This window comes from Echinococcus granulosus, assembly GCF_000524195.1.
Source record: "Echinococcus granulosus chromosome Unknown EG_S00197, whole genome shotgun sequence".
NCBI classification, from domain to species: domain Eukaryota; kingdom Metazoa; phylum Platyhelminthes; class Cestoda; order Cyclophyllidea; family Taeniidae; genus Echinococcus; species Echinococcus granulosus.
The window spans coordinates 53,806-63,694 of NW_020170577.1; the positions used below are offsets into that span (position 1 = coordinate 53,806).

At 40.2% G+C, this 9,889-nt stretch overlaps 1 protein-coding gene across 1 annotated transcript; it reads right to left on the bottom strand. All coding sequences in view use genetic code 11, as the record gives it.

The window, feature by feature from the left end:
- Positions 1-7,513: 7,513 nt before the first annotated feature.
- EGR_10191 (hypothetical protein) lies at positions 7,514-8,871 on the bottom strand (the record flags this gene model as incomplete). The annotated part of the gene is made up of 2 exons (XM_024499440.1): positions 7,514-7,570; positions 8,794-8,871. 2 exons carry the CDS (start codon positions 8,869-8,871, stop codon positions 7,514-7,516), a joined length of 135 nt encoding a protein of 44 aa, XP_024346152.1.
- Positions 8,872-9,889: the final 1,018 nt, after the last annotated feature.

Here is a 9,889-nt window from a genome sequence, read left to right on the forward strand (position 1 = left end):
TTGCTCCGACCTTTAATAACCAACCCAGAACAAAACAGTATTTTTATATTTAAGTAGCCTTGCCGTAAGCTGGTTCCGGTCAAGGAAACAAAGTAGTTGAATCAGTCTAGAAGAGGATGAATGACACCTCGTGTTTGAAGTGGCTTGCATGAAAATTTGTAGTTGGCTACGTGTTACGGCACTAATATCTGAACGCCATTTCTGTGTCAAGCATTCTTTGCGCCTAGATTCCTTTGCAGTAGTTATCCCCAAGAACCATGAAAGTAGCTAAGGTCTTGGTTCTTCGATTCTCTACTTCTTTCGAAGTAGATAGCAATATGAGAGAAACTCTTGAACTCTTGAAACTCCTGACGCTGAAGGGTGGTCCATGAAAACCTTACACAGTCGCTACGTTTAATGAATTGAAAGCAGGAACCCGAAAAGCCATCATGTAATTCCTTCACTAAACTACTTCCAGTTCATACAAATTAAGATGGAGTTGGAAATCGGCCGAATTCAAAAGAGGTTTCTAATGTGCATTCATTTATTAACAGAGACTAAGAGTTAATACTTCTTGCAGGTTCTGTAACTTTGGACAACAATGAGTGATGTCAGAATGACGCCTAGCCAAATTAGTTTTTCCAAAAATTGAGACCATTATTGAGGAACAAGCCTGTTCGATATTTATACAACTAAGGAAATCTTAGTAAATAAAATCTTTCCTACAATTTGGCGCAGCATTACAGGCAGGAGTGGTTGGTGTCAAGTGAACCAATCCATTGCTAGCCGAATCCGTTGCAAGGTGTCATTAAAGTAATCAGGCTCTCTGTATCCTTGGAAGTTCCAGACTCAGGCTGAATTCACTGGGTTAAAGGTGTGACTGAGTAAAGCACCTTTCTTTAAAAAAATTAAAAATTATCTTTTGTTTCAAAATCCTTCTCCAACCGGGGGATGTAATTCTGTTTAAATGTCCACTAAGCATTCGTGAAATTGACAGCTGTCCACATCAACTTAGAGGACAATCATTCTAAGTTATAAAAGCGCTTTTTTCGAAACAAATTTTCCCAGTGCTTATTTTAGTACAATAAAGAAGTTAAAAGTAAACCGGCCATTCGGAGAAAAGGAGATAGTAAAAACTTCAGTTTAAGTCCTTAGAGAGAAACCTGTAATCCAAGAACATTTATGGGCCCTGTGGTAAAAGAAAAATACCTTTTACTGTCATAGGGATACAAGTGTATTAGTGAAAATAAAGGTTTGCGATGTTGTTCTTGACCAAGACCACTGCCGAGTTAGTTGCAGGTGTATTGCCTCAAGGGCAGCCGTTAGCTCCACCCCAGCATCCCACCACGAAACACTTTGGGGCTACAACGGTGAGGAGGGCTGGGTTCGTCCGTGTTCCAAGCATATCGACTGCTTCCCAGCATTTGACATTTTGGGAGGATCCACAAGTGTGCTTTATCCCCAAGCATTTTTCGTTTATGTAACTACTCCCGTTTTCGCCACGTAAGATAATGATTTTAATTAGAGAGCTGGTGAAGCGATTTAAGAATCGTGCATACTGTGTGTTGGGATAAGCCGTAATTGGCACCTAGGACGGCTAAATGCGTGGCAATTACGTTGGTTAAAAGTGTGCAGTGAAGGCAGGCGTGGACGCTTAAATGGGGGCAAAAATGTGGGCTTTCTTTTTGGGTCGTGGGAACATTTATTACCAAAATCACTTTAATTCATTTAAATACTGAAGCATGTCAACCATTTTTCGGCTGGGGCACATGTATAATCGCCCCAGTACAAAATTACCGTCTATCTTGGTGGTGCAGGAGGGAGTGTAAAAGGTCATAGTTCAGGGAAATTTGATCACATTCCCGTTTTAATAGCAAGAAATCAATTTGATCATATATTTGCCACTCCTTGAAGGGTTGACTAGCGGTGTGACACATTTGTAAAGTCTCGGTCTTCCTATAAGGTTCGCGTCACAAATGCGTGACACGATAACCAATTGTTCAAAGTCGTGCTGCATAAGAGTGCAAGTGTCGGACCATAATTGAGTAATCCACGGTAGGCTGTGAGATCATGTAACAGCGTCATTAAAATCCCCATTGCTGGTAGCTGTGGCGTGATAATGAAATTCTTCTCCAGTCTGCACTTGCAAATGACTGACTGTTCGACACATCTCCCCTCGACCCTAATGAATGGGCATCTACTGTTAATGCCAACCGCCCCTCATTCACTTAGCATATTATACGTAGTTTGAAAATGTATGAAAGGTACTTGTTTTGCGTGATATAAACAATTGTTTCCATCACAACGCCGATAAATTTTGACAGGCGAACAAACTTAAAAAAAAAAGGAATGCACTATAAACCTTTTACATGGTACCATGGGTGATGCTTTATTACAAAGATAATTAGTTTTCGTTGTAGGTGCTCCGTTAATGCTAACCTTCCAACCTCCTATTTTCGGCAACATTCTCCAAATTTAGGTTCATAGTAATTTGCAGAATGAAGCATTAATTTATTTCAGGTCAAATTTATAGTTGTCTTAGATCGGCAGGTTTTTGATTCTTGCACTCTTCCGGGTGTCGACAGATATAAGGCTGCGAGAGAGAATTCCGCACCCGGTCCTAATTCTTGCCTCACTTTCCGCACAGAGCTATTGGACTCGCCGGAATTGTCTGGTGGCAACTCGATTGTTCCATCTGGTGGATACGATTTTTCTATTTACCAAAACATTGTTTATTGCGTCTACTAGGGAAAGTTTGCCTCCTTTCTGCTGGTTTTGTGTAGAAGAACGTGTTCCTTTCCTACTGAACCTACCAGTACCTCTCCAAATTATGTTTTATGTGCACGAATTGCTTTATGAATGATTTTATGGTTACAGTTGCTGACAATAACAAAAGACCACGTTAAAGGCTGTGGGTAGACAAAACTAGTTCTTAAAGTTGCAAAAAGAAACAAAATTGTCTTTTAACTTCTACCAACTCGCTGAATTCAATTTTTTCGTTTAGATTGATATTCTGAAGGAATTTTAAGACTTGGTTAAGAAAACGTCTACTTATAAAACACCAAATGGTAATTGTTCAAATCCCATTAATTTGTGACATTTTCTTGATAAATTTTTTCTTCTATTACTAAAACGTTGCTTTATTTAAGGCCTCTGGGTGGTGTTAGACTAAATAAGAATGTTGCTTTGCTCAGATGAACGCTTATTGCCTCTAATTAATACTTCCATTTTTATAAAAACTTAGAAATGCGACTGAGCAACCAGTGATTAAGATTGCTAGATGAAAAATTAATGCCTATGGCCAAAAAAATACTGAAATGAGTTTGTTCTACCCTCTTCCTAAGTCGATAGCTAATTTTTCCCTCTTCTGAGAAGACAAGTTGTAGGGCCTTTGAGGCTTCTCTGAAGGCATAGAAAGACACGATACTAGAGCAGAATATGCATTATTGAGGCAAAGAAGGGTTTTGGGGCTGCTGGCATGGCCTGGAGGCTACGTCGCCAGGCAAGGGTACAATGGCAGAGCTCCTGATTGGCCCTAAACCAGAACCAAGTGTTCAATGAACGATTTGCGTATTACAAGTTTGTAAGCAAAGGAATTGAAAAGTGAGTTGTCAACAAGAATGCCAACAATGTCTACTAGAATTATGAAGAATGAATTGACACCCAACTATAAATAGGCGGATGGAAGAGATATCTACTTAAGTGCCATTACCGCATTTGTGTATGAACAATGCAGTTAAAATATGAAGAATCTTAGCCTAAAACACACAATTTAAACCCGTGTTTATTCCACTGCAACGCTCTGGGGTGGGTGAAAGTAACGACGCAATAGCTGTAAAGATCAAATGCTCTTCAAGGGAACAGTGCATTTCTAGAGCCAGGTGTGACAGGTCAAAGGTATCGTCTCCTAATCTCTGTTATTAACCGTCATGCAAATCTCATATTTTATTCGACCAGCCTGTACGACATGACAGATTTTACCACATCCTTTTCTTTTTCAGTCATTTACGAGTCAAATTTAGTTGTAACCTATGGCTATTAGGAGAGTTTAACACCTTTCCCTTTATTATACTCCCTCAGCTTATTGTAACCAAGTTCCAATTTTCGGTAGTTGTTCTGTCAGAAGGGGCCTCACAACAGCCAATAGGAAGGCGCCTTTCTTCATTGTAAGAACTTCAGGGTCGCAAATGGCTTTCATGGGCTAATGGGGCACATACTGTTAACATTCATCTGTGCTGAACTAATCAAGATAAAAGGTAGAATTTTATCTAGCCTACCTTAGTGTCTACTTCCCCAGCCTGCTTTCAAGGCTTGCCTTTTGGGACCCCTATTTCTCAGTTCTAATGTCCCTCCGTCCACATATCCTAATGGGACATAGCAACCTAACTTCAGCTGTAGACCTGGTTGTCGATTAGGATTTTTTAGTGGTGTCACAAAATTCCTTCTCTGAACCCACATAGGAAAGCTAGAGCAATTAAACTTTTGATTGAAGATGTCATTTCTTGTGGTCAGGCGCAATATGTGGCCACAAGTTAAGAGTGATTGAACATGAGGCCTTTTGAATTGTTCATTTCATTGCATCCAAAGTTGACGGCGGCTGTGCATTTGTGCCTAAAAGAATGCCACTAGACTCGCCGCTTTCTCTTGGCAAGGAAAAATGTCCTCATCTCACTTGGAATGGCATTTCGAGTAGTTAAGAAAAAGCACATAGAGAAAGCAGCCCTCCTGTGATGTTTTCTTTTAACAGCCTTTGTGAAAAGAAAATCAAACTAAAACTGAAATGAACGTCTATGTCAGCATAATTAATGACCTATTTGCGTGGGTCGGGTCAGGTGGGAGGATGATATCCTATGCAAAATAGTTTCGACTACGATTCTTTGTCAGGTTTCCCCCACAAAGTGCCAATGGTTTTCTACGTAGTTTTGAAGTGCTTAGAATATCCCATTAACTCCCGTATTGGAGTGACTAGAGCTGAGACTTCCGATAAAAAATTACTGAAATTCTGGGTGTCCGTTAGGAGTGGGTTCGCTATTTGCTGCCTACAACATGGGGTCCCAAAGTTTCCCTGAATTTAAAAGAAGCCATATTAGTAAGACAGGAAACGAAATGCCGCCGCGGCGTACAGCTGGGGCTGCTAGCATGACTCAGAGGCAATGCTACCAAGAGGAAGTAAAAGGTGGAGCCTTCAGAGTCCACGAAACTAAACCATAAAGCTAAAGACTCACCCGTAGTGCTTTATAGGTACAGTCTGTTGACTTTATTATTGCCTCCTTTTATTTGGTTCATAAATTTTGGTTATTATATAGACAAAGTTGAAAAAATATGGAACCAATACAATGCAACCTTTGCATATTTACGTCAGCATTATTTACATAGCAGGGAAATGGGAAGTGTTTAGTGTTCCATTTACCTTGAAAGGTGATAGCTACAATAGTTTTCTCATATTCACGCTGTGGCAAAACATTTAAAAAGTTCATCATCAGTTTTCGTTTTGGAGGGCAGTCAGCTATGCCATCTTTCCTTCTTGATTCTAATTCACAGTAAATGAGTTTGTCCTTTCAAGTCCAGCTTACTAATTGAAGTGAAGGAGGAAGTCGAGATAACAGCTGAAGCAAATGGTTTATAGAAATGCCAAGCAAATTTTCTCTAAGTACTCAAGCCTTGGGCAAATTTTATGGCCGAACGAGTAGTTTTGACATAACCCTAAAATAATATCCATCGAAAGGTACCAGTAAATTAAGTAGTATGAAACATTGTCTTAACAATGACAGCCAAAATTATTCATTTTACCTGAAAAATATAATCATATCTGCTAAATTTCCTAAAAAAGGGAAGAATTTACACTCTTTGAATGGTTTAAAACATTTAGACCTACCCAAATACTTCTTAAGTTAACTGAAACAAAGTGGTACCTCTGGCTGGTGTAGCTTTTGAAGTGACTCTGTACTAGCAAAAACAACAAGTAGTAATTGCATACCTAAGGGATCGACTCCCTTTAAATGCTAGTTAGAGTTACGCAGAGTCCACCTTCGCTTTACAGCACACCTATTAGTCGAACTTTACGAAAGTTGACCTGCAATTTGCTTACACCTCTATACTGTATAGAATAGACGGAAATGTCAAGCTTCAAATTAATGTGACATCACAATTAAGCTTGATGCCACCAAGTGTGAAGAAGTTCACAAGAGGAGGAGGAAGAAACAAAAAGGAAGGTCTGACTGCGAGTACTGGTTTCACTTCCTGGTTAAAATTTTGTTTATTAAGGTCAAAATAGCCTTTCAAATGAAGAAGGAAAATTATCCGTAATAAGTACTTGTGCGGACATATCAATGAGTCCCTTGTAGCACCCTGAATCTTACCTGAAGGCAGAAGAAGTGATATTACGGGATCAGAAAATGTATTGCCGACATGCAGAAGGAGTGGGGCTAATGACATGGCACCAAGACCCAGCCAACCGAGCAAACTTACAATCGGCGGAGAATTAGGTGTTCGCGCAACGAAATGCAGAGACAAACAAGTAAACACAGTATAACAGAGAGCCCATCATCTTCTGAGTGTCATCGGGAGAGCTTCCCTTAGTCAACTTTCCGTGTCGTCCAGTAAGGAAAACCCCCATGGTCCAGCGGCATCATGCATCGAATTAGCGTGAAACTAAGGCGATATCTGACCGCATCGTTGCTAATCACTTCTGTCAACTCCAGTGGAGCTGGAGTTGTGTCCTGTTCGTTAATTGTATTGGGGAAAGGGGGAATGTACTATCTATCTCGTATGTCCATTGCTGACCGCAAGAACGCTATCCTTAATGCGGAAACATTCAATCAAAGACAAAGTCCAAAATAGCTTCATCAGGAAGAGTTTTCGTGCTCAGCCATGTCCATTTAGATACTATTTAGGTAGCGAAGAGGTGGATGAAGTATCACCTGTTCGCTTGATTGACATCGTCCTATAAGCACCGCAGACACCACATAACCAACTATTTTACATGGTTCACGGTTAGTATCACTTCAATTGTTAATATCATTCATGCAGAATACAAAACTTGGGTAGTTGCCGAAGGCAGACACTACTTTCAACTCTTCTGTTAGGCGCTGCCACAGGTTCTCCCATCTGCTGTAAATGGCCTTCCTCCATTACTTTGCGTTCTATCACCCAGCAGTAGAAGCCAGGGTGGTTGTCCTTTGGTATCAATTTTGATCTTCACTTCCACTGATGCAGCTCCTGGAGTGTTTCTGAAAACAACAGAAGACATGATAATAGAGCACAAGATGTATCGCCCATGTATGGAAGGGCTGGGTGCAACAGGCATGGCCCGAAGGGCCTTCCCCCTTAGCGAAAGTATCGTGGTCGAGCCTTAAGTGCCCGTCAAACCGAAACGAAGTGTTAAACACCCAAGCAAAATACCACATCTCTAATGAATATGGAAGAAGTGAAAAAGAATTTTTTTTTCTCCAAAATAGATCATCAGCTTAAATGCACGTTCAGTCCTGTATCATACCAACAATTGTTTTTGTTCTTATTCAGACCAGACGCCACTCTATGTCTCAACGTCATTTATGGCAGCATCGGGGCAAATGTTCCGCGCTAAATTCCTCTAAAAGCAGCGAAAAATTATAATGCCATTTAATTTGAATGCTGAAGTTATAAAAACAAACCTCTGTTTAACCTAAATGAATCCTAAATACTGGATTTGTGAGGACGCATCAGTATCTCTCTCATCCTCAAAATGGGGTAAAAAATAGATAAGTTTTGAGCTTGAATTTTGGTTTTTCCTAGGTAAATATTCCACCTCATAGTATTGCATGTTTCAAAAGCGTGGCTAGGAACTAAGTTATAGTCAAACATTTATAAGCCTATTAAATGGGCATACAACCGATTATTTATTGCATTTTATATAATGCCTCGATACTTGGCTTAATTCTTTATTTGAGAATTGCGGAACCTTGAGTCTCCGCTTCTGTAGTTTTGCTGGGCTACCCTACCCTAGTATTTTGACTTCTTTCCACTTTAGTTATGATAAAACATGCAAATTATGCCTTTAAAAGAAACCGATTTTAACTAATTATTCCCAAGTCAAGTGTAAATGATTTTAAAAATAAAGGGTCTATTACCATAGTTGCTCGTTGAGCTATTTCGTATTGTCATGGGTACTCAAGGCATGGCAGCATTGGAAGGCGCGGAAAGCGGAAAGCGAATCCCAATCAGAAGGACACCGATTCCGATTTCTATTCCCGAATAATAAAGCTTTAACATGACCGGAAAGAGGCATATGCTGCTGATGGAAAAATTCACGGCCAGCGCCAACAAAGGGGTTGAAAATGGCAGTGGAAATGTTTTTAACAACTAAAGTGACATTTGAAGGAAACCGTCTGGGATGTATGTTACAGAGCTGTTTGCGGTACCTGTATGAAGATGTCAATTGCTTGAATACGCGGTACCTTCTCTACCACTCTACTAGCTGGGTGGGATCCAGACAGTTATGTCTGGGTAGAGCCGAGGTGGGAGCAAAGTGGCAAGAAGGAAGAGACTCGAAATGTCATTCTCTCCACACTATATTCGGCACGACCCATATTAAACGACTCTGGTTTTAGACCAGTGTTCTAGAGAGTCACGATGGCCATATGAGATGGCCATTACATTTCCTCTTCTTCCTATGCAGTTCTTAAACAAGACGAAACTCAAGATCCTTTGGAATAACTAAGAGCGATTTGAAATTGTGCGATCAAGTATCGTCTCAGCTGCACTCGAATTCGACGACTAGAGCGGTTGAGTCGTGAATATTGTATCCACAGCTTCGAACACGTTGTGATGACCTACTCGGGATGAGGACCAGGGGGAACGCCTAGGTTGACGCTCAACAAAAGAGGAGAGCCATGTGATACTTTGGATGTTCATTTACCCCACGGACATAAGAAGCCCTGCTTTTTTACTCCTCAAGGCAGCCGTCTTTGTATTTAAAAAGCACGAGAGCACTAAAAGACTGCACAGATTGTTTAGTACTCAGTGAAAGGTTTAACTTCCCATATACGCGATAATAAGGTCTTCTTTTTAGTATCGATTCATTTCAGGAAAGTAGAAACCAGTGACACTTTTGGAACCAACTCGGTACCGAGGTGTAGTAAAAACTCTCTCAAATAATGATATAAACCTTCCACTTGGCACAACCTATGCAAATAGGCCGCTGTTTATGCTGACCTCAGTATTCATTCTGATGTTCATTTAACTTCCTTTTACAAAAGCTTTCAATGCAGACTTTTAAAGGGTCAAAAGTATGGAAAAACTGTGCTTTCTGCATGAATTTTTACAATTTAAAATGTCATTCTAAGTAAAATGAGAGCATTTGCCTTGCCACGGGGAAGAGACCTATCAATGTGCATCCCTTTACGCATATATTTACGGTCAACCTCAAATTTAGAGGCAATGTAATAACCAATTCAACGGATTTCAGGTTTGATTGCTTCTGCAGTGGAGACCATACCATGTGGCTGTCCAGAGGAAATGACTTATTTTGAATCAACTAGCTGAATTGTTTTACATTTCTTTTGCAGATTGGAAGAAAGTCATTTGTGATTCGACGGAAAAATACAGAGCGATTTCTAGATCTACAGCTGAAGTTGGGTAGTCATGCCATGCAATGATATGTAGATGGACGGAAGTTGGAAATGGGAAAACTTGTCCAAAGTTCAACCCACTAGAGCAGGTGGTGGGTTTAGGAACCATGGCAGGTTTTTAAATTTTTTCGCTTTATCTCGATTAGATCAGTGCAGATGGATGATGTCAGTATATATCTCCGTTGGCCCCTTCTAACATAGCAACTACTGGAAATCCGAAATTGTTTACCATAAGCTAAGGGAGTAAAATTAAGGGGACAATAATAAACTCTCCAAATGGCCATAGATCACAACTAGATGTG